This window comes from Conger conger, chromosome 15, assembly GCF_963514075.1.
Source record: "Conger conger chromosome 15, fConCon1.1, whole genome shotgun sequence".
In the NCBI taxonomy this organism is placed as follows: domain Eukaryota; kingdom Metazoa; phylum Chordata; class Actinopteri; order Anguilliformes; family Congridae; genus Conger; species Conger conger.
Genome location: NC_083774.1, coordinates 7881461 through 7906743, shown reverse-complemented (window position 1 = coordinate 7906743; position 25283 = coordinate 7881461). Strand labels below are relative to the sequence as shown.

Here is a 25283-nt window from a genome sequence, read left to right as displayed (position 1 = left end):
TTAATGTAATGTAATGCAATCTAATGTAATGTCCCCTGTGCTTAGTCTAATCAACTGTAAGTCACTTTGAATAAAAGAGTGAGCAAAATCATTGTTATTACTATTATTATTACACAGCAAAATGGCAGCAACTAATTATCAGCTGCCTGGTGGAATAATAGGCTATATACTGAGAAAATCACTGAGGATGCAATGCTGGTTTAAAGGCCATATGATATATGCATAGGCATAGGACTCACCATTGGCTTCCTGGTTACATAAAGGTTAATACATCTGATAATAATGAAAACAGTAAATAACACCATTAAGTGCACTCTCACTATCCTTAGGTTTATTTGCAAGATTATTGCATCAATAATTTTAGATTTTCATTTATTTAGATTCAGCGTTACATTTCACTTCTCCTCACGACGCCACAGCCAGTCACAAAGCAGTCTCTGTTAAGGATTAAGGTGAATGTTTTTCACATCTCATTTATATGCAAATGCAGCTCTTTGAATCAAATCTGACGTGCAAATATAGTGGGAGCAAGGTTTCTCATGCCTTTGTTAGAATGACCTTGCAATTTGATTGGTTGAGAGACATTCAACGACTTACCACAAGACGAATCGCTACTATCTAACCCGCTTTTGTTTACATTTGGCTGATTCATAGTTTGAGATATCAAACTCGTAACCTAGCAACACTCAGCAGCATTCTGTTCTGTTGTCAAAACGGCATAATATATATTTTTTAAGTTTGAACCTGTGTTATTAAATCGATTCTTTAATTTTCCTGTTCTAAATGTATAAACATGTTGGTAAAACGATAGTATAGGTTACTCTGTGTATTACTGCATAATGAATCTCCTCGTGAAGAACACGCTTTATTTTGGACATTCGCTCACAGTTCCTCTGTATTTTGACACTCTTGGCCTCGTCCTTCTCCCCCACCAGGACGATCATGGGGTGGAGGGCCTCGGCAGCGGGGATATCCTCCAGGAGGTCGAACACGCGCTGGGCCTTCTCCCAGCCGTGGCACAGGATCACCGCCACGGGCTGCAGGGGGGGTCACAGAGGGAGACCTCCATCAGACCAGACCAGACCAGACCAGACCAGACCAGTTCAGTTCAGTTCAGTTCAGTTCAGTTCAGTTCAGTTCAGTTCAGTTCAGTTCAGTTCAGTTCAGTTCAGTTCAGTTCAGTTCATTCTTTGTCCCAAATGGGCAATTTGTTTGCAGCAGGACCACACACATACCACACAACAATAGGCATAACACAATCCAGACAGACAGACAGATTCTGCACAAGAAGCATAATAAATAGTTCAGTTGTGATAAATATTGGCAGTGCATTAAAAACTGAGTCATTTAAAATCAAGATACAGTTTAAATAAATATAAGGTCGATATAAAAAGAGGTAGTGGATTGGGGTATGGGGTCACTAAGTGGACAAGGCTATCTTCTTCTGTTGTGTGCATTCAGTGCTTGAATAGAAAGAGGGATAAAGGAATTTTTGTACCTCTGTTTTAAAGCAATGGGAGTTTTAAATCGTAAGCCAGATGGCAACAACATGTATTCTGTATACAGAGGATGACTTGTATCTTGATAGATATTCATGGCTTTGTTAAACAGCTGCTTGCAGCACCAAGGACACTGTCTGCCCCACCTCCTCTCCTCAGCATCAAAACCAGTTAGTATGCACCAATCAAAACGCACCATCCAGTATTTAATGCACCATTTTAGTAGCCAGAGTGGTTTCATCTTCATCATACATACATACAGTTAAATCTTCAGAAAAAAAAAAACGGGACCGGGGACTTGAACCAGCCATCTTCCCGGGTCCCAGTCATGCACCGTAGCCACCAGGCTGAGGTGCGGATACGGTGCTTTTGGGCGTCGGGGGGACTCACCCCGGTGCGGGAGGTGAGGGTGCTGCAGGCAGACAGGTGCAGGTGGGACAGGAGCGGGGGGACGTAGGAGAGGGGGTCCGCCCCGCAGCCGGAGATCAGCAGGGTGTCAGAGCCCCTCGCCACCGCCGGCCAGCAGAACCGCTCACCCACACGCGGCCCAGAGAAGCCCTTCCTCAGCAGAGCCTGGGGAGAGCGCGCACACACACACACACAATACAATACAATACATATACATATGCAGAACACACACACGCACACACACAATACAATACAATACAGTCTAAGTAATAACATCCTCTGAACAGCGTGTGTCAGAGGGACAGAAAGTACCGTCGCACAATGTGGAATGAGTGAGCCACACGGGCGCTGAGTCACATTCATTATTTTATTTATTTTATCGCCGTTAAAGGGACGAGAAAATCACACGGTTGTGTGGTAACGAGTGCAGTTGGAACAGGATTATGTCAAAGGGAGATAATGGACAAATCTCTTTCGAGTCAAGTCAGTGGGGCAACATGGCTCAGGCAGTAAAAGCAGTCGTCTGGCAGTCGGAGGGTTGCCGGTTCGATCCCCCGCCCGGGCTGTGTCGAAGTGTCCCTGAGCAAGACACCTAACCCCCAAATGCTCCTGACGAGCTGGTCGGGGCCTTGCATGGCAGCCAATCGCCGTCAGTGTGTGAGTGTGTGTATGAATGGGTGAATGGAGAAGCATCAATTGTACAGCGCTTCGGATAAAAGGCGCTATATAAATGCCTGCCATTTACCATATACACACACAGATCACACGCACACACACACACAAATATTTCATCAAACAAATGTACAATTTTACATCCAAGATGATAACAAGAATTAACTACTCTCGACCAGAGATTGAAAATACCTTTCTGATGTTATCAGTGATGGGAGAACGGGCCAGGCTAGTGCAGGGGTCAATCTCAATGGCAGAATGCAATAAAATCCCACTCCTGCTCGGCTCACACGGAGTCTCTGCTCCAGCCTGCAGCATACAGCAGAACATGGCTGCAAGGAAAGCTCCCCCAGAACTTCCAAGAACACAGGAACAGTTTTCACGTGGTAAATCAAGAGCTTTCCAGATTCTTACCGCGCTGTCCAAGCATTCCGGATCTGGGTTCAAAGGGTCCGGATTTAGCAACTGCAACAACCTGCCGAAATAAAAGCATTTGTGGATACCTTGAATAATCGTCTGAGCATTACACATATACAAAAAAAAAAAACAACAACTTTATATTAGCTCGGTGTATGGAGAGGTCTGTAGCATAGTGCGTCGAGTGCATACAACACAGTTGAAAGACGGCTCCAGTGTTGAACTCGCAGTGGAAACTACATCTGCATCAAAGGGCAGAGAACTTCAGCTCTTGTAAGCTCAGTGAACATGCAGCAGGTCTTTGATAAAGACTCACACTGGGGCAGAGAAAGCCTCATACTCAGGGCCCACCTTGTACAGTCCAGCTCCTCTTGAAGACTCGGCTGTTCTGTGGAGGCTGTGGCGGCCTCCTCCACCTCCTCCTCCTCCTCCTCCTCCTCTTCTTCTACAAGGACACGAGTCGCACTGCGATGAGACCAAACAGTTCAGTGCCGGCGCGACCCCTCGTACAAACAAACGTCCGCTGAGATGCAATCTCCTCTGGCCTGTGTCACCCAACGAGTGTGCTGTAGCCAAGGCAACCTGCAGCCTATCAAAAACCACAATGCACCGCGTTCTTTCAAACTCAGCGACATTTTATTGAAATTGCACTGAACGGTACACACGGGCCAAGATCAGTATTTCCACCAACAGGAATAAGGAACTGTGTATAAACCCTGTTGAATCTATGAAACCAGCAAATGAAAATAACAAGACTAGGAACATGAGGAAATGAAACATTATGATTTTTTACTAACGGTAACTAATGGTCGCATGGCAACTTCAACACAACATCACAGGCTTTGCGTGGTCAAAATTGACTTGAGTAATAAAAAGTAACAAACATCTGTTCTTCGTACAATGCTGTGCAAGACATTCCTCTGGCTCCTTATCGCTATTTTGAAAACATCAGAGCGCAGGTTTAAGAGAAGCGTTCCCTCCTGTGACTGTAACTCAGTGCCGATCAGCCTTCAGAAGCGATAGTAACCACAGTGCAGAGCTGGTCTCTGCGGGTCAAGTAATCATACCACACTTGGTCAGGTGGGGGCGCTGAGACAGAGACGCCCTCAGGGCTCGGAGCTGGGCTGATCTCCTGGACCTCGGCGTCTTCTTCCGGAATGTCCTTCACGCTGTCCACCTCGGTCTTCTCCTCCCGGACGGTCTGAACCACAAAGACGCATCATTAATCAAAATCAGCTGCAAGCGGCAACTACACAGGATAAACTTGATGGACATATTTCCGTAATCACGCGCAAATGTTAATAATAATGAATGTTACATATCCATCCCCCTCCCCTCCCCTCCCCTCCCCTCTGAACTCCAAACTCGACATCCCTCCATATGGACTTTCTAGTTTATCTGCTAGTTTAACACATCAAACTTATAGGCCAACGGAGGATGGGCATTCCCCTCTAGCCGGGTTCCTCCCAAGGTTTCTTCCCATCGGGGAGTTTTTTTCTCACCACTGTTAGAGGGTTTTTCTCCTCATAAGGGAGTCGTTTACCTCGCTATGCTATTTGGGGGCTGAGGGCTGATATATTTTATTCCCTTCTGTGTGACTCAGTAAAGTGTTTTTGCGACAGTCTTCTGTAAAAAGCCCTAAACAAATAAAATCGAATTGAAGAAAATCTGCCAGGGTGTTACAGGACATTAGTTCATAAGCACAGCAACTCCCATTCATTCTACAGCAAGACATCCAATGGAGAATCTTATGGAAGTAGTTGCCTTCTGACAAAAACAATCCAAATTCAAATATAGATCGATCAGACCCAGAAATACAGCAATTCGTAAGACACAGGACACTTGAGTGCAATCAGCGTCGACGACAAGGAATACAAGCAGTTCTCACCTGAGGTTTTGCCATCTCACGTTTAGTGACTGGATTCAAGAGCTTCATGAACCTATTGAAAGTATAAAGAAAAACATTCAGACAAATACAGAGGCCAATGTTTTAAAAATCACTTGGATATGACCTGGACCTACAGTAAGTGACCTTCCTTAACTTAGCACATCTAGTTTGGCTAATGTATTGCACAGTAAAGGTCAGCATTGACAGTGTAGTCTAATGAACCTTAACTGTTCCATTTCAAATCCAATGTGCTGGAGTACAGAGCCAAAACAAAATAAATGTGTCACTGTCCAAATACTTATGGACTGCACTGTATACCTCATGTACAGCTGAACTACAAGCTGGCCAGGGAATAGTGGGTTTCCATTATACAATTTTTAAAATCCTCACGTTCATGACTACTGTCTGTTCTGGCTCCACGGTGGTGGAATGACCTCCCCGTTGAGGTCAGAACTGTAGAATCTCTCCCCACCTTCAAGCGCAAACTGAAGACGCACCTCTTCAAGCAGCACCTCTCCCCGTCCCTCCCTACCTCCCTGTGAACCTTAATTGTTGTCTTTCTGTGATTTACTTTGTGTATCGGTATTTTTAGTTGGCTAGGTAAGCAGTGTTTGGAAAGTTAAGTTTGGTCACTTTTGCTTTGTTTGTTTAAAAAAATAAATAAATAAATAAATAAATAATAATAATTCAAATATGCCCTGGTCCTTATCTTTGTTGTATAGGTAGCAGTTGAAATTGTACTTATCCCTGGTCATGGGTATGCACTTTGTTGTACGTCACTCTGGATAAGAGCGTCTGCCAAATGCCATTAATGTAATGTAATGTAAAAAGATTTAAGTTTAAGAATCAGAATCTTACCTGAACAAGTTAAGCTTATTGAGCAATTCATCTGCCAAGGGCCCCTGCGTTTCAGTTTCCAGTGTACGGTAACTGAAGATCAAAGGACATTACTGCACCACTCAAATCACTGTACTAAACATTCACAGAAAACCATGTTCAAATGTTTCAGTACACTCACTCTAAAACTGTTTTCAAATGTCCAACCTTAAACTTAAGCATAGATTATTCTCAAATAGATCATTTAAGGTTCAGGATATGCATGACAACTCAGAAATGAAACTCAAGACTTCACAGTCAACAGTAAAAGATCTGGCGAAGCTCCCAGTGCTGACAGATCCTGGTGTGTGAACTACCTCCCATCAACCTGGCCGCCATCTGAAGAAGCTCCAGCCAACGGTTTCTCGCTGCTGTCAGAATCGGTCTCAGCCACGTCTCCATCACTCCCAGCACCTCCACCCACGGCACACCGCTGCGTAAACACACGCACACACACCGGCTCACCCGTGTTAACACACACACACACACAGGCTGTAAATTGTAAATTGCTTTGGATTAAAGGGTCAGTTAAATAACTGCGATGTAATGTGTCGGAGACATACTGCTAGATCCCCTGCATCCTTTTCAGAGCACTGAGGTCTGGGCTCTGAAGTTCCCCGGCACTGCACCTCTGTGCCCCTCTGTAAACCACCAACCACCGTCCGACTCGCCTCTGAAACAGAAAACCAACAAAACAGCATGTTAGCAATGAACGCTTACTTACTGATCAAGGCTTGACTGATATCTGATTCGACAAAGCCTGGGGCAGCCTGAAGCCTAGTGGCTAAGGTACATGATCAGGACCCAGAAGGTTGGTGGTTCAAGTTCCGGTGTAGCCACAATAAGCTCCACACAGCTATAGGGCTCTTGAGCAAGGCCCTTAACCCCACATTGCTTCAGGGGGGATTGTCCCCTGCTTAGTCTAACTGACTTTAAGTCAGTTTAAATAAAAGCGTCAGCTAATTATCAAATTATGTATTATAAATGATTAACACAGGAGCAGTCCATGAGCGTGAACCTTCCTGAAGGCAGCAGGGCAGTGTTCTGCAGGCGTTACCTGGGGCACCGTTCAGGAGGTCCTTCCTTGGAGAGATGCTGGAGCACAGCGCCCGCGACAGGCAGCCATTTTGTGTCAGGAGGCCATTTTGTGTCAGGAAGTCGTTGCCGTTGGAGAAGATGTCACAGGACAGCATGATGGGGGAGGGATCATCCGGGCAGTCGTGAGGGCTGGATCCAGATTTATTGCTCGAGAAGCACGCAAACTTCTTTGCCACCAAGTCGTCATTCACACAGACCTGCAAGCATATGCAAAATGCCTGCTCAGCTCACTCTACCCATCAAAGGGTGTCCCAAGCCCTGCACCTCAGTCATGTCACTTTAATTAGAGCGGTCAAATTATATATATGGGCGGCCTGTAGCGTAGTGGTTAAGGTAAATGACTGGGACCTGCAAGGTCGGTGGTCCTAATCCCGGTGAAGCCACAATAAGATCCGCACAGCCGTTGGGCCCTTGACCAAGGCCCTCAACCCTGCATTGCTCCAGGGGGGATTGTCTCCTGCTTAGTCTAATCAACTGTACATCACTCTGGATAAGAGCGTCTGCCAAATGCCAATAATGTAATGTAATATTTCTGATATTGACATAGTCCCTGAATAGAAATGTATGCTTTGACATGATAACCTGGATTTTTGTTTATTTTAGATCACTGTTAAAAACAATAAAGGGTCAGTCAATGAACCTCTCGTAAGTTAACTCTGCTTTCTTTTTTTTGCCACTATCCGACAAGGATTTGTGTAGGATTATGTCCGTTCTGGTTCCTCAGTGGTGGAATGACTTGCCTACCACTGTCAGGACAGCAGAATCCCTCCCCCTATTTCGACGCAGACTAAAAACACACCTTTTCAAACTTTACTTTAGTCCTCCCTCCTGATTTCCCCTGCCCCCCTTTCTGATATCCCTATCCGTCGTCTAACCCCCCCAAAAAATAAAAATTAAAAATTAAATAAAAAATTGCACATATGATGACTATATGTTTAAAACAGCAGCATTTTCCTAGTTATGGGTGTGATGCTTTGACTTGTGGAAGAACCTATGCACTTGTAAATCGCTTTGGATTAAAAGCGTCTGCCAAATGACTAAAATGTAAATGTAATGTAAAATCTGTCTGTGTCCTCCTTGCTCCCCCCTGTGGACATAACATGCATTACAAGAGGCTCCAAAAAGGACCCAATACATTTACATTTTATACTTCTGCTACTTGTCCAAGAAATATATGCATCTAATCATACATTTTTAAGGTAATGTAATGTCATCTTCCAATATTCAAATTACAAAACAATATCTTTAAATACTTATTTGTTTGTCTGAATAATGCAGTCACGCATCTATTGAGAAGCACTGCAAACAGCCTAAAGACATTTTTTTATTGCGCACAGGAAACTCCGGTCTCTGACGGAGCAGACGTTGTTACCTTTACGTTCCTGACGGTTAAGTAAAGCTCGACGGCCGTCGTGTCCCCCAGCACTTCACACAACACGGCCTCGAGCACAGAGGAAGCTGAACACAAGAGAAACAGAGTTCAGCTCCCCATAAACCCAGCTGTACTCGCACAACACAGGGGCGGCCTGCAGCATCGTGGTGAAGGTGAAGCCATGGGGCCAAAATCCTGGAGGTTGGCGGTTCAAGCCCAGGTGTAGCTGTAGGGCCCTTGAGCAAGGCCCTTAACATTACAGTGCTCCAGTGGGGATGGTCCCCTGCTTAGTCTAATCAACTGGAAGTGGCTTTGGATAAAAGGTCAGCTAATTAACTACAACGTTACTACTAACTACTTTAATGCAATGCGACGACAACAGCGTCACGCTGCTCATTCCATTCCCTTATTTCATCAGGCCAAATGCATTAGTCACAAACCCTCACCTGAGTTAAGCCGCCTTTAAGCAATGGTGTTACTGACTAAAGAGCAGACGTTGTTCAGAGAGTGTGGTGCCTACCTTGTACAAGGCTGTGCAAGTACCGTGTAGCAGAACTGTCCCAGTGGGTTGAAGGCCTAACACAAACCACACCACAAGGACAGATAAAATATTTTTCCAGCATCTGTCCAACATGAGACGTGCAATATGAAATTCACACAACCGAGATAGTTGAGATTTTTAGGATCTGGCTTCATTGGCCCTTTGCATTTCAAACGTCATCCTTACACAAGCTTGGCCTTCTCCTGGTAGACGGGCACCAGCAGCCTCATGGGGCGGATGCCCGCGAGCTGGAACTGCCTCACCCAGAAGGGCAGCATCAGAAACTTCTCCAACGGAGCTCTGACACTGTGGAGAACACGGCCGCCATGACACCCAACAGTCCAACAACATCCGTTCACCGCCATGAGGTAGGAACAAGTGCAGGCAAATCCATCTTTCCAAGTGTGTGTGTGTGTGTGTGTGTGTCTATGTGTGTGTGCGTGTTTTATTTTATTTATTTATGTATTTTTAATGGAGGCTATCGTTTTTTAAAATGTTTTTTAAATGCTTACCTGTCTGGGCTTACAAGGATGTGTTCGGCATGGTCCACCAGAAAGCACATGACCTGGGAGCCAACCGTTCCTAAGATCGCCTCAACAACCGCTCTACACCAACACCTCAGGGCGGGAGAGTAGACCACACAGACCTAACAGGGACAGTCAACACCCAACGTTCAATCTCCACACAAACGCAACGCTACACTCAATCTCCACACAAACGCAACGCTACACTCAAATCTCCACACAAACACAACGCTACACTCAAATCTCCACACAAACACAACGCTACACTCAATCTCCACACAAACGCAACGCTACACTCAAATCTCCACACAAACGCAACTCTACACTCAATCTCCACACAAACGCAACGCTACACTCAATCTCCACACAAACGCAACGCTACACTCAATCTCCACACAAACGCAACGCTACACTCAATCTCCACACAAACACAACGCTACACTCAAATCTCCACACAAACGCAACGCTACACTCAAATCTCCACACAAACACAACGCTACACTCAAATCTCCACACAAACACAACGCAACACTCAATCTCCACACAAACGCAACGCTACACTCAAATCTCCACACAAACACAACGCAACACTCAATCTCCACACAAACGCAACGCTACACTCAATCTCCACACAAACGCAACGCAACACTCAATCTCCACACAAACGCAACGCAACACTCAAATCTCCACACAAACGCAACGCAACACTCAATCTCCACACAAACGCAACGCAACACTCAAATCTCCACACAAACGCAACGCTACACTCAATCTCCACACAAACGCAACGCAACACTCAATCGCCACACAAACGCAACGCAACACTCAATCTCCACACAAACGCAACGCAACACTCAAATCTCCACACAAACGCAACGCAACACTCAATCTCCACACAAACGCAACGCTACACTCAATCTCCACACAAACACAACGCTACACTCAAATCTCCACACAAACGCAACGCTACACTCAAATCTCCACACAAACACAACGCTACACTCAAATCTCCACACAAACACAACGCAACACTCAATCTCCACACAAACGCAACGCTACACTCAAATCTCCACACAAACACAACGCAACACTCAATCTCCACACAAACGCAACGCTACACTCAATCTCCACACAAACGCAACGCAACACTCAATCTCCACACAAACGCAACGCAACACTCAAATCTCCACACAAACGCAACGCAACACTCAATCTCCACACAAACGCAACGCAACACTCAAATCTCCACACAAACGCAACGCTACACTCAATCTCCACACAAACGCAACGCAACACTCAATCGCCACACAAACGCAACGCAACACTCAATCTCCACACAAACGCAACGCAACACTCAAATCTCCACACAAACGCAACGCAACACTCAATCTCCACACAAACGCAACACTACACTCAAATCGCCACACAAACGCAACGCAACACTCAATCTCCACACAAACGCAACGCAACACTCAAATCTCCACACAAACGCAACGCAACACTCAATCTCCACACAAACGCAACACTACACTCAAATCTCCACACAAACGCAACGCTACACTCAATCTCCACACAAACGCAACACTCAATCTCCACACAAACGCAACGCAACACTCAATCGCCACACAAACGCAACGCAACACTCAAATCTCCACACAAACGCAACGCTACACTCAATCTCCACACAAACGCAACGCAACACTCAAATCTCCACACAAACGCAACGCTACACTCAATCTCCACACAAACGCAACGCAACACTCAATCTCCACACAGATGCAACGCTACACTCAATCTCCACACAAACGCAACGCTACACTCAATCTCCACACAAACGCAACGCAACACTCAAATCTCCACACAAACGCAACGCAACACTCAATCTCCACACAAACGCAACGCTACACTCAATCTCCACACAAACGCAAAGCTACACTCAATCTCCACACAGATGCAACGCTACACTCAATCTCCACACAAACGCAACGCTACACTCAATCTCCACACAAACGCAACGCTACACTCAAATCTCCACAGCCGTCAAAAGCCACATACCAGCCAGGGTCAGCAGGAACGTTAGCAATACCTAAAATATCCTTCAGCACACACAAAAACTGTCTAGACCAGTCAAAATCATACACTCGACCTGGAATATGTTTCATAAACCCAGAAGGTTAATTCCCCCTGTCTGCATGAAGGCACTAGAGGGCCAGGGTTGAGTGATGGGAGAGGTTTGTCACGGAGGGAAAATATCTCCCGCATTACAGACGGTACCTGTCGCTCTGCCAGGGACGGAGGCCTAATCTTCTGGACATCCAGGTTGACGTCGTGATAGAAAAGGTTCATTCTGACATGCAGGTCCTCATATTCTCTGGGGCTCGAAACCTTCAGCCCATCTCCTTTTACAATCCGGCCCCAAAAGCACCCAGGATCCTGGATCTACAAAACATCAAAGGAACATCACAGCCCCCTCACCTTTACGCAACAATAACCTACACCTTTAATAAACCACCCCAATACCTGGTTACCCAATGTACATGCTATTTATCAATTAAGGTTTATCAAAATGCATTTAAGGTCAGTGAGCAGGTATGGCTTGCTGGAATTGGGATTGTCTTAACCTGTCCTCACTTGTAAGCATAAAATGTGCCCATTTCTTAAAAAGCAATCTCTTTCCAAAAGAAGTGTTTGCTATGCTGCAAAAACAATTGGTTGTGCTGATAAAAAAATTGGGGAATTGAGTATAGGGCATGTACTTCTCCTGGAAGACAGACATTTTTGTTCAAATATTGCCTCAAGGAGGCAGATCCTTTCATAGACATTTGGTGTCAAATCAAGAACAATTATACGCTCTGTGCATTTCAGAGGTTGTAATTACATTTGAAGCTAGCTTGTGCAAAACTAGCATACACAGTTGGTCCCCATTGTCAAACCACTTCATGAGATAATTTACATTACATTATTGGCATTTGGCAGACGCTCTTATCCAGAGCGACCTACAGTTGATTGGACTAAGCAGGAGACAATCCTCCCCTGGAGCAATGCAGGGCTGTGCAGATTGTATTGTGGCTACACTGGGGATTAGAACGACCGACATTGCAGGTCCCAGTCATTTACCTTAACCACTATGCTACAGGCCGCCCACAGATAATGTTGAGACTGTTGCTATTGGTTTCCTATTATTGCTCAAACATAAATCACAGAACTACTATTTTTAAAGATCTTGCTGTGTCAAGGTCATTTATTGAGGTCTACCTTTAATATGGAGATTTCCAGCATCGTGTCAACTCCCTCTGGATCGCCTGAGAAAGACTGAAGAAAAATGAAAACATGAATCATTAGCTCGATAACAGTTACCGTTTTTCCAAACCATTCTCTCAGAAAAATAGAAAGCCGTCTGACGCTTCCTGTAAATGCATAGCGATTTCCTAATTCGTTCAAAATTGTCATGTATGCTCCAATCTTACTGTTAATTTACAGCAATCATTAGAAATGAAGTGGGAGCAAATAAAATCTATTTATATACATGTTACGATCCGTAACATCCGTACATTTTCAAAGAGAAAACTAGTCTGGAACTGTGATGTGAAACTTTTGTAATCTCTAAACTTTTGTCACATCACTTAAGGTTACGTTCCACCGAAAACACATCTTTCGTCCTCCAGATCATTTCAGATTATCATGAGGTATCGATTTGGAAATATGTAAATTAGCTCATTTGCATAGTTTTTTCAAAAATGACTAATTCTAACATTTTTGTAGCAGTCTATACCAAATCTGAACCAAGCAAGATAATGTTATCATTCTTTCAGATTCTAAATAAGATGTCTGAAGACGGTTTTGATTGTTTTTTTAAATCACCAATACCCAATTTCTCATTTCTAATGAAGAAAAAGATGAAATATCAAGATCTAACAATGAGATTTGTGATGCTGTACCAACCCCTAAAGCTTATAACAAGAAAATAATTGGCTCAAAACACTTTCCTGGATATGGAGTAAAGGATAGGAAAGTTTCATGATGATAGGATGACTATGCACTGAGAAAAATGGTTCAGATTCCTATAATATCGTCCAAAAATCGAGTGCAAAGATAAAAATGGTAAATAATTATAATAATTTCGCAATACACATGGCGTAATCGTTGAATCGTTCGAGGATTCGCAGCAGGAAACAGAAAAGGGTACATTTGACTGAACATTTCATTTTTTCCGTTACTCCAGGCGGCAGTGTCTGCAGGAATTCGCTACAACCATGCACTACACCACCTGATTTCACGAATGAACTTAGTTCCTGGAACAAGGAGGTAAAATAATTAGGCCTAGTGAAATCAGACCACTGTGTGGTCGGAGCAAATAGTTTCCGCAAGCGGCCTTTAGCGAAGTTACTCACCAAATCGTTAGTTCGCCTTGCTAACAATTAAGTGATGGTACTCAGAACAAATGAAAATGCCTCAATGCATATAACAGTCATGTGCTAAACATCTTTAAACGTGCGTTTGTTTACATACTTTTGAATAATAAAAAAGTATTCAAACTAAGATAAAAGCCTAACGTTACCCAGACTACCCGATTCATTCGATGACTTGGCAGTGTGTGGCCCACCATTGGAATTTGTTAGCCAGAATAGCTGTAACTAGCAATCTCGTTTTTTTTTTTTTTTTTAGATCACTTGCTGTACCTTTTCGTATTACAGTAAGGTTATCGGGGAAACCTTAACAATAAAAGCAGTGGAAACTGTTTAACTCAATTCGTATTGCGGCCAGGACGGGAGTTGAAGGACTGTGAGACATTAGGCTAGCTGTAAAAGCATGAACGCGGCCTTGACTTGATAGGTCATCATTGCTAGCTTAAGCTACATGCATGTTTATGAGAAGAAAGACGAATTAACGACGAGTTAACGTTGGTACCTGGTCAGTCGTATTTACAGATATGTGCATCGTGGGATAGCTGTCTAAAGAAAATACGGAATTATCCTCATACTGAATTCTAGGCTTCAGCACCGGCATTACATTTCCAGTTCAGTTATGTTATGCCAGGACATAAGATTAATGAACTGAAATCGGCCAACTGCGACTGCGGTAATTTGTTCAACAAACAACAGCCAAACTACTAGGCCAGTTATCCTTCCGAGCAAGTTAGCTGGCTAACATTAACTTGTAATTTGCTAAAAACATGTGGGTTGTTTTTTTTAAAGATGTAAGATTAATGGATTTTTGCCCCAAATGAAAGCCAACGATGATGACAATCGTTTCTGTGTCAACCAGAACTTGAAAAATGCCACTTGTTTGATACACCGAGTCCACTGGTAAATTGTGCCGAGTTACCTTGTCACTGAACAGTGCGTGTAACGTCGCAGCTGAGTCCTGGGGAAATGGCCGTGAACGCAACGCGCAGAACTGCCCACGTGTCTCAGGGAGCCGAAAAGCTGGTTAATTACAGTCTTCTGATCGTGGGCACAGCGACTTCAAATATATATTTTCCTACAAATTGTGTTTACAGGGACGGGGGGAGTTTCGCCTAAACCACGCAGGTTCAACCCTGCTTTAATGAAATGAATGATGGACACGCAAAGGTCTGACACAAAATAAATGCCTGGTAAGCTCACGGTGGAAACGCACCAAGACTCTTCCATAGGACTGTTCACTTTTGACTTGCGTAGTGTTTATTTATTTATCCACTAAAATGTTACGCTTATCGGGACTGACTTGGGATCAAGTTCACACAAAGCATGGCAAAACAGCATCGAGAAAAAGAACATGGCGCACAAATTGTTTTCAACAAATCATTTATGTGAATCAAATCTTTGGTTCAATATAAACTATACACTACCGTCGCGTTTCAGCAGGTGGTGCTGCTGCGTTTTATGCGTGTTGTCAGTATCATGTGTAACAGAGGAAGAGTATCTTGGCGTCAATTATGCCAAGTTATTCAATTCCTTGAAAGAAATCAATCTAACCTGGAATAATGCTTATCAAATCTGTATGTGAAATTGATTACAATGTCTCAAAGCCACCTCGCACATCCCCTCCCAGTCCTTGGATATCTGACACCCTCCGTACCTCCAGGGCCAGCCTCCGCGCAGCGGAGAGGAAGTGGGGGAAATCCAGAGACGCTTCCGACCTCATGACTTACCAGTCTCTCCTGGCGGCATTCTCTTCCGATGTCACTGCCGCCAAAGCAAAATACTATCAAACGCAAATTCAGAACTCTGCTTCTAACCCCCGGAAACTTTTCTCCATTTTCTCCTCTCTCCTCAACGCACCGCCTCCTCCTCCTCAGTCCTCCTTCGCTGCTGATGACTTTGCTGATTTCTTCGATGAGAAGGTCGCAGTCATCCGCAGATCCTTTACAACCGCCGCCCCCCTCACTGTGCCCTTCCCCCCCTCTAGGCCCATCCCTTCCTTTTCCACTTTCTCCCCCCTTACAGACTCTGATGTTTCTCAACTCCTGCTCTGCCACCGCCCTACAACCTGTGCCCTTGACCCTATCCCCTCTTCTCTTCTCCAAACTATCACACCTGACATTCTCCCATTTGTCACCTCCCTTGTCAACTCCTCCCTGTCTTCCGGCTGTTTTCCGGCATCCTCCAAGAGGGCCCACATCACTCCGCTGCTAAAAAAGCCTACCCTGGATCCCTCCATCATCCAGAACTACCGCCCGGTATCTCTTCTTCCTTTCCTTTCTAAAACTATAGAACGAGCCGCTTCTACTCAACTTTCTTCCTTCTTTTCTAACAACAACCTGCTAGACCCCCATCAGTCTGGCTTCAGATCGGGCCACTCGACAGAGACTGCGCTCCTCTCCGTCAGTGAGTCACTTCATGCCGCACGAGCAGCCTCCCTCTCCTCTGTCCTCATTCTTCTAGATCTCTCTGCTGCCTTCGACACTGTGGATCACTCCATCCTCCTGTCTGCCCTGTCAGCAACGGGCATCTGTGGCACAGCCCTGGACTGGATTGAGTCCTACCTCTCTGGTCGCTCCTTCCAGGTTGCCTGGGCTGGTTCGGTATCGACACCTCGGCCCCTCGCCACAGGAGTTCCCCAGGGCTCAGTCCTTGGCCCGCTTCTTTTTTCTCTCTACACTCGCTCCCTTGGCCCTGTGATCACTGCACATGGGCTATCCTACCACTGCTATGCGGACGATACCCAACTCTTTGTCTCGTTCCCGCCGTCTGATACGCAGGTTTCAGCCCGTATCTCTGCTTGCCTGAGGGACATCCAGAGCTGGATGGACAACCACCATCTAAAGCTCAACCCAGGTAAAACTGAAATGATATTCATCCCTGCTAATACCTCTCCCCATCTGGATCTCTCCATTTCCCTCGGGGATACCACACTCACGCCGTCACCCAGTGCAAGGAACCTCGGCGTGGTGATGGACAGCAGACTGTCCCTTTCCGAGAACATTGCGGCGGTGACCCGGTCTTGCAGGTTCTTCCTATACAACATACGGAGAATCCGCCCCTTTCTCACCCCCTACTCGACCCAGCTCCTGGTCCAAGCGATGGTTCTGTCCCGCCTGGACTACTGCAATTCCCTCTTGGCTGGCCTCCCAGCGTCTGCCATCAGACCCCTCCAACTCATCCAGAATGCAGCAGCTCGTCTGGTCTTCAACCTTCCCAAATACTCACACGTCACCCCCCTGCTTACTTCCCTCCACTGGCTGCCTGTCATGGCTCGCATCAAATTCAAAACATTGGTGCTAGCCTTCCAAGCAGTTAAAGGGTCTTCCCCAGCTTATCTGCAAAAAATCATCAGACCCTACACCCCTGCCAGACCTCTTCGTTCAGCCTCCACAGGCCGCTTGGCACCTCCCCCTCTCAGAACCTCCACCTCACGCTCACGACTACTGTCTGTTCTGGCTCCACGGTGGTGGAACGAACTCCCCGTTGAGGTCAGAACTATAGAATCCCTCCCCACCTTCAAGCGCAAGCTGAAGACACACCTCTTCAAACAGCACCTCTCCCCATCCCTCCCTACCTCCCTGTGAACCTTAATTGTTGTCTCTGTGACTTGTGTATCAGTATTTTAGTTGGCTAGGTAAGCAGTGTTTGGATAGTTAACTTTGGTGACTTTTGCTCTGTTTGTTTGTTTGTTCAAAAAAAAAAAAAAAAAAAAAAAAAATGGCCCTTGTCCTTATCTTTGTTGTACAGGTAGCAGTTGAAATTGTACTTACCTCTAGGGTCTTTCAGCGAACTTATCCCTGGTTATGGGTATGCACTTTGTTGTACGTCGCTCTGGATAAGAGCGTCTGCCAAATGCCAATAATGTAATGTAATGTAATGTGGCTATCCCATACATTCGGCGTGCAGTTTATCATTCAAAACAGGACATTTTGATCATTTTAATGCAACTATGTATTCCTTTTTTTATTATAGAAAACAAGTTTTGATGTCAAACCCTTCCAAAATATTTGGACTTACCCAGTATCCAAAAGGTGAAAAATAATAATTTCAGGTAAAAAAATACAAACTGGAATAATTACAATTTTATGCGGTTTCCCCCAAGCAGTGCACTCCAATAGGTTTGGGATAAACACAAAGTCTGCGACCCACAGATATGACCAGACACAGGGTATCTTCCCTCCTGATGCTCTGCCAGGCCTGTGCTCTGGCCACCTTCAGTTTCATGTTCATCTTTTGGCACGAGGCTCAGAGCCGGCTCTTGGGCCTGGGGGAGTGGGTCTGAGAGGGGGCCCCGATGGGCCGCAGGTGCTTGTACTTGGGCGTGATGTTCATGTGGACGGCGACGGTGTAAAGGTCGAAGTACACCAGGCGGTGCAGAGCGGCGCTCTCCTGCTGCAGCTGCTCATAACTCTTCTCTGTGCTCAACATCGCTCCTCTTTCCTCCGACAGCTCCACATTTTCAGGGTACAGGGTGTCACCTGAGCAGGAGGGAAAACCCCCCTCCCCACACACAGAGGCAAGTTGTCAGAAATTATTTGAATTAATTTGATGCCCCAAGCTTTTTGCAAACCATTCCTCAGCTGATACTCACTTAGTTTTAGTCATTTCTGGAGGGTCTTTCTGTACTGTATTCTTTCCTTCTTAATACACATCACAGATCATGTGACCTTCACTCATCTGCGATGTTGGGGGAAAACTCGCCCTGTGCAACTGCATGTTTTTCCCCAAAAAAATATTTAAATCTCAGTTCAGCTATAGTAAATATATGGCCGGTGATATCAAACAGATTTAATGGATAATTTCCGTGCAGTATATGGCTGCTAAAATCAAGCTGATTGGCAGAGAAGTCATCAACCACACTAGGTATAGTCTATCTGTAACGTGTTTTCTGTGGATCAATTCATATCCCCATAGTCAGACATGGCAGCCTCCATGAGCTGGCTTCATGTGTCACTGAGCTGCTCACAGAGGAATCCAGGGAAGCGCTAAGTGGAAGCTGTCCTCTCTCTCTCTCTCTCTCTCTCTCTCTCTCTCTCTCTCTCTCTCTCTCTCTCTCTCTCTCTCTCTCTCTCTCTCTCTCTCTCTCTCTCTCTCTCTCTCTCTCTCTCTCTCTCTCTCTCTCTCCCTCCCTCTCTCTCTCCCTCCCTCTCTCCCCCTCTCCCTCTCCCTCCCTCCCTCCCCCTCTCCCTCCCTCCCTCCCCCTCTCCCTCCCTCCCCCTCTCCCTCTCTCCCTCTCCCTCCCTCCCTCCCTCCCCCTCTCCCTCTCCCTCTCCCTCTCCCTCTCCCTCCCTCCCTCTCCCTCTCCCTCTCCCTCCCTCTCCCTCTCCCTCTCCCTCCCTCCCTCTCCCTCTCCCTCTCCCTCTCCCTCTCCCTCTCCCTCTCCCTCTCCCTCTCTCCCTCTCCCTCTCCCTCTCCCTCTCCCTCTCCCTCTCCCTCCCTCTCTCTCTAACTTTTGAGAAAATAAGCTGTTCAACAAAACAACAAGAGAACAGTAGAAAAATGATTTTAGTATTCAGGGTGTTCTAGCTGCCAACTGTGGTAGTGCTTCTTGGATAGCTAACAGATTATTCTACAGGGGTTCAAGTTTCTACAGGACTGTGCAAAAGTCTTCGGCACCTGTATAACATTCTGTACAGATAAGATTCTTTCAATAATAATTCAATGAAAGGTCCTAAATAAACATACTATACATTTGACATTACATTTTAGTAATTTGGCAGAATCGTTCAAACTGAATCAAATCAAAAAATAAATTGTGTGCGTTAAAACTGCATCATTTCTCTGAGATATAGACCTGCAGGACAGCGTTGGCTAAGACAATCAGCAGGGAGGTTGTTCCAAGTATGTTGGAGAACTTGCCACAGTTCTTCTGCAGACTTTGGTTGGGTCCTTGCACTTCTGATCTCAGTCAGCCTTGATCAAGTCTTTATGTAAAAAGTAGTAAATTGCTTAAAATGTTACTTTTTAAAAATTAAATACAAAAATGTAATCTTTTGGAAAATGAATATTTGGAAATCTCAAATGTGTTCTTTTATACTAACACGCACAAAAAAATAAACATATATATAATAAAGTCAGTGTACCTAATACGTCTGCACAGTACTGTATGTGTTCACTCGCGTACTTTATTGTACGTTGCTCTGCATGAAAGTGTCTGCTAAATGTAATGTAATGTGAACGGTGGACAGTACCTGGCAGAAGATATATGTCACAGTCAACACACGCCAGTTCTACACCCAGTAACTGCTCACAGCCCTCCGCGGCTCTCATCCCGGCAAAGCTGTGCAGCTCCTGCAGCTGCGGGTAGTGACACATCCGGCCCAGTTCATAGATCTGTGGTATCGTTATAAGGAGCTCCCGGGTCGGGAATCGCTGCAGTACTTCAGACGGAGTAGACCACTGCAAGCGACAGAGACGGAGACATTGAAGGAACACTGCCTCTTACAGTGCAAAGCATGAAAGCAAGATCTCCACTGATTCTTCCTCAACGCTCATCCTGATCTCAGGGACAGCTTGGATGTGCTGGGGGACGTGGTCGTATGTATGCGGTGCACCCTAGATCACATGGGTAATTGGGCAATTACCTTTTCACGGAGCGGATATGAGTGTTTGATAACCCATTCAATAAATTAAATAATTTAGATCATACGTTTTGTTTTTACTGATGTTCCCTCTGTCTAATATTTCAGTGACAAATAGACAACAGTAGAGGAAATCACGACACGGTGTAAAAAGTAAAACGCCAAGTTACACAAGTAATTTGGCATAGTAGCCTATAATTAGTTGCTTGAGACAATAGCCAGCGTGTACCCCTGCGTTAGACAGACAATCACCTTAAAATTTACTATTTCCTTTTCATCTTGGGCGGTATATGGGACCTCTTGCAGGCAGCAAATGAAAGAGGCAGTGTCGTACCTCCGTTTTGTGTCGAAGAATAATGGGGTCAACCAATTCCCCCACTCATGCATGGCCCATATATTGGGCATACAGTCCAGTTCTCTACACATACGGATAAAATTAAAAGGATTCTCAGTTACCAAAGCCCTCCACCTAGCCAATTCACGCTTATCCAAAAGTTCATGTAGCCTTGTGAGCGAAGTCGAATTATTGCCTCCTCCACGATGGCTCATGAAGTCAATATTATTCTCCTCGTTTTTAGGAACAACCAGTAGTATTCCAGACTCTTCAAATGTCTCTCGCACGGCGCATATCCTCAACGCAACTACACTTGGAATAGGAGACCCAAGTTCTCGTCTGTTCGTTGCAAAAATAGGCGGTCTTGTCTCCGGAGGCTGTTTTACCAAACCCAAACCAAAATTTGGCCAGTGTCGGAACGATTTAAAAGTCTCAAGCCAATCGCTGGAAAAATCCGATGGCTCAACTACACCACCAGGGAAAACGTAAACATTGGGCATAAACCCGGCTTTGGAGCTTCGCTTCATCAACAAGACCTCATAATCAAAAACGGGCTTGTGTGGCAAGTCCGATTTGGTAAAGTTAGGAGGCGAAGGGATTTCTCTTGTTTTCAAACTGTTAATAACAGAAGGTTTGACGTTACACCCAGTCCGAGCAGCCAGAATGACTGTCGCAGCCTCCTTCCAATGCTTCAATGCGGAGTTCATCTTCGGCTCTGTTCACCCGCAAACAGTACTGCAGTTACAATGCAAACAACGCCTGTGTGCTTTTCATACCAAAACGTACTTCACCTCAGAAAAACTCATTTCACCTCAGATGTTCGAACAGTGTTCTCAACATTTGAAGTCACGCCAAGCCTGGGGCCATCAATCTTTAGTGTAAAAATAGGTGACCTTTACTCCTACACTCTCATTCAATCATAAAGGTGATGTCTCACATTTCTCTAAAATGTCTAAGAGTTAATAATTAAGAGAGCTAGTGAGGCAATGTCAGATGGGCCAGGAAACAGGGCTGTTGGGACGGTTCCTCTCGTCCACAAAGAACGGTTTCCGGGGCAAGGCGTGGAGGAGGGTGTGGCGTTTATAGAGTTAAGAAGTCTTCCCTTTCCTGCTATTGGGACACACCCATAGTGTTTCAGCATTGCCTGCATTACTGGAAAACCTTGCATTTAATTTTGTTAGGTTTGTTTTTCTTGCGATTAGGCTAAGCAGCATAAAGTAATTTTGTGTATTGAGTAAATACTCAGCAATTTTAACTGAGAGAGAAATGAAGATGAAGAAAATTGAGAGATTCATTTTCTTTTATATTGTACATATTACAATCAGGAAAGGGAAGAATTCTTTAAAAATATATATATATAATTATCCCCTACTTCCGAAATATGAGACCATGAAAAATTATCAATAATATTAGGAGATGGTCCAACAGCCCCACAAGCAGCCAAATGAAAATGTATTTGTATTATTTATTTAGTTTATTATTATTATTATTATTATTATTATTATTATTTATTAATTTGCACAAACATCCCTATATCTTGTTACCTTTCCTGACTTTGCTACCTGACCGTAGTCAGCTTCAGGGAAGTTTCAACTGACTTAGAAACTCCAGGTTCAGAATGCGGCTATGCCTCGCCAAAATCTGAGGTGACCCCACACAAAAATGTACATTCATTCTGCTGTGTTAAGTGAGCGAAGAGACAGGGTGGCCTGTAGTGTAGTGGTGAAGGTAAATGACTGGGAAACGCAAGGTTGGTGGTTGAATCCTGGTGTAGCCACAATAAGATCCGCACAGCCGTTGGGCCCTTGAGCAAAGCCCTTAACCCTGCATTGCTCCAGCGGAGGATTGTCTCCTGCTAATCAACTGTACGTTGCTCTGGATAAGAGTGTCTGCCAAATGCCAATAATGTAATGTAAATGGTGTTGATTATTTGAACCAGATGGTATTTATTTGGTGGCTTGTTTGTTCCCACAGTGTTCCCGATATAGCGAACACAATCAATACATATAAAACCAAATGTTGCATGCATCAACCTGTTCTCTGCTATGGCAATCTCAAAGCTACAAACTGCTACATATAATGACACTTGTGATCACAAAAAAACAAAACAATTGATGAGGTTTTCTTTGGTTGTTAAATCACCTTGGTTTGCCACACTGAATTTAGTGGGCAACACGTTTTTGTAATCAACATGCAAAGTACAGCCCCAGAATCACCCACAAAAACCCAGAGATAAGACATTTTAAAAAGGTAGGCTATGTTTTCTTCCATTTTATACTGCCACAGAGCCTGGGGTTAAAATTATGCCACTGTATACAGCAATCGTACCTTTGAAAACACAACATTATGTTTATTGCTTATTTTTTATTTAATGCCACCAGATTAGGAAAGTCACAGTATCAAGTTAATCGGATTTTAGGAAATGGCAAACAGTGAATGGGGTCAAATTGACTGTAAAAGTAATCTGAGGTCATTCATTCATTCATTCATTCATTCATTATCCTAACCCACTTATCCTGAACAGGGTTGCAGGGGGGCTGGAGCCTATCCCAGCATACATTCTGCGAAAGGCAGGAATACACCCTGGACAGGTCGCCAGTCCATTGCAGGGCACACACACCATTCACTCATACTTATGGGAAATTTAGACTCTCCAATCAGCCTCATGTCTTTGGACTGTGGGTGGAAACCGGAGTACCCGGAGGAAACCCACACAGACACGGGGAGAACATGCAAACTCCACACAGAGAGGCCCTGGTCGACGGGGATTCGAACCCAGGACCTCCTTGCTGTGAGGCGGCAGTGCTACCCACTGCACCATCCGTGCCACCGTAATATGAGGTTTAAAGGCTAAAACTAATTTGTATTCTGAGAGGGTTTTACTGTCCACATCCTCCCATTAACACACTGTTCTCATTATAATTTGAACAACCATGTAGAAAATCAAAAAGGCTTAGGAATGTACTAATGTGTTTGGGTGACCTGATGTGAAATCCTCCATGTCCAGGGACTCATTTTTTATCTTCGTTCCATCCTGTTTTCTATCTCGACAATACATAGCTCAGGAGATGAGAGCGGTCGTCTGACAAGACCCGTAACCCCCTAATTGCTCCCAACGAGGCAATTGGTACCTTGCATGGCAGCCTATCGCCGTCGGACGTGCGACTGTGAATGGGCGAAGGAGAGGCATCAGTTGTAAAGTGCCTTGGATGCACTCCACGAATCTGAAAATATTCTTCGTAAACGTACTGTCGAGGACCCGGCCCTAGGCCCGCCTGATGAGAGATTGACAGGGGGGATGGGTTAGGCAGGAATGCATTGTTAACCCCTCGCACACGCCATTGAGGTGGTAGCAGTACGAGTGAAGGAACGGACTCAGGTGGAGTCGAGGGTGAGGAGCTCAGAGCTGATGCTCAGAGCTTGGGCCTGGGGGAGCGGGTCTGAGAAGGGGCCCCGATGGGCCGCAGGTGCTTGTACTTGGGCGTGATGTTCATGTGGACGGCGACGGTGTAAAGGTCGGAGAACACAGCGCGATGCAGAGCGGCGCTCTCCCGCTGCAGCTGCTCAAAACTCTTCTCTGTGCTCAAGATCACGCCTCTTTCCTCCAACTGGTCCAAGTTCTTAGGGTACAGATCGTCACCTGAGCATGAGGGGAAAAGCCACACACACACACACAAACACACACACAGAAATTATGCTTATTGCAAGTCGTTCTTGCCTGAGTTTTAGTCATTTCTGGATGGTTTGATATGGTGAAGGCAAGAGATCCAGACCTTCGAATTACAATGTTCTCTCTGCATTCTGAGTGGTTTTGAGATATTGACCTTCAAATATTCCGAAGTCAATGGGCAGGTACAACTTTTTATTTTTTTAACAGTATTTTTGTAAAACTGCACACATATATGTAATGCCCGATAAACAACATATTTACGACAAACTCATTTTTGTCAAATGTCAGTTAGAACCTTGTAATTCTAAGGTCTCAATTGTACAAACACGCTTTCAAAAAAACCCCCAAAAAAACTGATGAAATATTTCCAAGATCATATTTTAGATATGGTCTCGAGAGAAAACTGGCCTTTTAATGAGCAGAAACATAACAGTGACTAAAATGACCTGGCAGAAGTGCGAGGCGACAGTCGGGAGACTCAAGCTCATGGCCAATGGCGTTTCCAGCCAGGGCGTTCACAGAGAAGGGGGAGGGATAAACAGTGTTTATGGTGTTTGTTGCTGCAATTCCTCTCTCGACCGTTAGGAGTCCAAAATGACCTATTGAACCTTTAAACTTGGAATTAATTCCGATTAAAGACGACTCATGTCAAGGACTGATTACTAAAACGACTTTCTGCAATATTCAGTACGGAGTACCCAGACGTCTGCACTTAATACAAAACGGCCTACGAATTCAGCAGGATAAATGCAGCAACACAACTAGTTTCGTAATACACACTAGGAAACGCATACCTTTAACAAAGAGTCGTGTATGTATTTGACCCACTATAATTTCCCAGAGATTGTACAGTATTACGTGCTATAATATCATACTTTAATACACACAGCTTCATCAGAGTGAAAAGTATAACGCTACACAAGTCAGTCGAATAAAGTTGGGATAGTAGCAGAAACCTCGTCACCTTAAAATGTACAATTTCCTGTTCATCTTGAGC

At 44.9% G+C, this 25283-nt stretch overlaps 3 protein-coding genes across 5 annotated transcripts in view; all 3 read right to left on the bottom strand.

The window, feature by feature from the left end:
* The window catches only part of tdrd12 (tudor domain containing 12), a 29765-nt gene extending 15402 nt beyond the window's left edge, over positions 1-14363 (bottom strand). The window contains exons 1-18 of the mRNA XM_061222531.1: positions 14204-14363; positions 12551-12607; positions 11570-11734; positions 9284-9417; positions 8958-9077; positions 8751-8806; positions 8231-8316; positions 6818-7055; positions 6324-6433; positions 6078-6193; positions 5743-5814; positions 4885-4936; positions 4005-4197; positions 3348-3441; positions 2994-3054; positions 2772-2888; positions 1890-2072; positions 887-1037 (exon numbers count right to left, since the gene is read on the bottom strand). Coding sequence (XP_061078515.1) covers positions 887-1037; positions 1890-2072; positions 2772-2888; positions 2994-3054; positions 3348-3441; positions 4005-4197; positions 4885-4936; positions 5743-5814; positions 6078-6193; positions 6324-6433; positions 6818-7055; positions 8231-8316; positions 8751-8806; positions 8958-9077; positions 9284-9417; positions 11570-11734; positions 12551-12607; positions 14204-14302 — 2104 coding nt within the window. The 5' untranslated portion in view covers positions 14303-14363. The remainder of the gene's footprint in view (positions 1-886; positions 1038-1889; positions 2073-2771; positions 2889-2993; positions 3055-3347; positions 3442-4004; positions 4198-4884; positions 4937-5742; positions 5815-6077; positions 6194-6323; positions 6434-6817; positions 7056-8230; positions 8317-8750; positions 8807-8957; positions 9078-9283; positions 9418-11569; positions 11735-12550; positions 12608-14203) is intronic.
* Positions 14364-17632: 3269 nt separating this feature from the next.
* LOC133112121 (acyl-coenzyme A diphosphatase NUDT19-like) lies at positions 17633-23863 on the bottom strand. 3 transcript variants are annotated; one of them, XM_061222825.1, is made up of 3 exons: positions 20535-21441; positions 19893-20100; positions 17633-18179 (listed from the first exon to the last, which is right to left on the bottom strand). In XM_061222825.1, exons 1-3 carry the CDS (start codon positions 21321-21323, stop codon positions 17947-17949), a joined length of 1230 nt encoding a protein of 409 aa, XP_061078809.1. In that variant the 5' UTR covers positions 21324-21441; the 3' UTR covers positions 17633-17946. The 3 variants fall into 3 exon arrangements, with proteins under 3 accessions (XP_061078809.1, XP_061078811.1, XP_061078810.1); XM_061222827.1 differs by lacking the exon at positions 20535-21441 and adding an exon at positions 23748-23863 and having other exon boundaries at positions 17656-18179; XM_061222826.1 differs by having other exon boundaries at positions 18082-18201.
* Positions 22534-25078, bottom strand: LOC133111892 (acyl-coenzyme A diphosphatase NUDT19-like). Its single transcript, XM_061222530.1, has 3 exons — positions 25067-25078; positions 24733-24928; positions 22534-24256 (listed from the first exon to the last, which is right to left on the bottom strand). The coding sequence occupies exons 1-3, from the start codon at positions 25076-25078 to the stop codon at positions 24030-24032; spliced, it is 435 nt and encodes a 144-aa protein (XP_061078514.1). The 3' UTR covers positions 22534-24029.
* Between the last annotated feature and the right edge of the window lie 205 nt (positions 25079-25283).

Bases quoted from the DNA above. Each gene is read 5' to 3' on its own strand.
- LOC133112121 (XM_061222825.1), bottom strand. From the start codon at position 21,323: ATGAACTCCGCATTGAAGCATTGGAAGGAGGCTGCGACAGTCATTCTG. The intron at 20,101-20,534 runs GTGATTGTCTGT...TGTCGCTTGCAG, and splicing joins AGGAAATAGTAAATTTTAAG to TGGTCTACTCCGTCTGAAGT. The intron at 18,180-19,892 runs GTACTGTCCACC...CCTCCTGCTCAG, and splicing joins TGACATATATCTTCTGCCAG to GTGACACCCTGTACCCTGAA.
- LOC133111892 (XM_061222530.1), bottom strand. The intron at 24,257-24,732 runs GTCATTTTAGTC...CCTCATGCTCAG, and splicing joins TCGCCTCGCACTTCTGCCAG to GTGACGATCTGTACCCTAAG.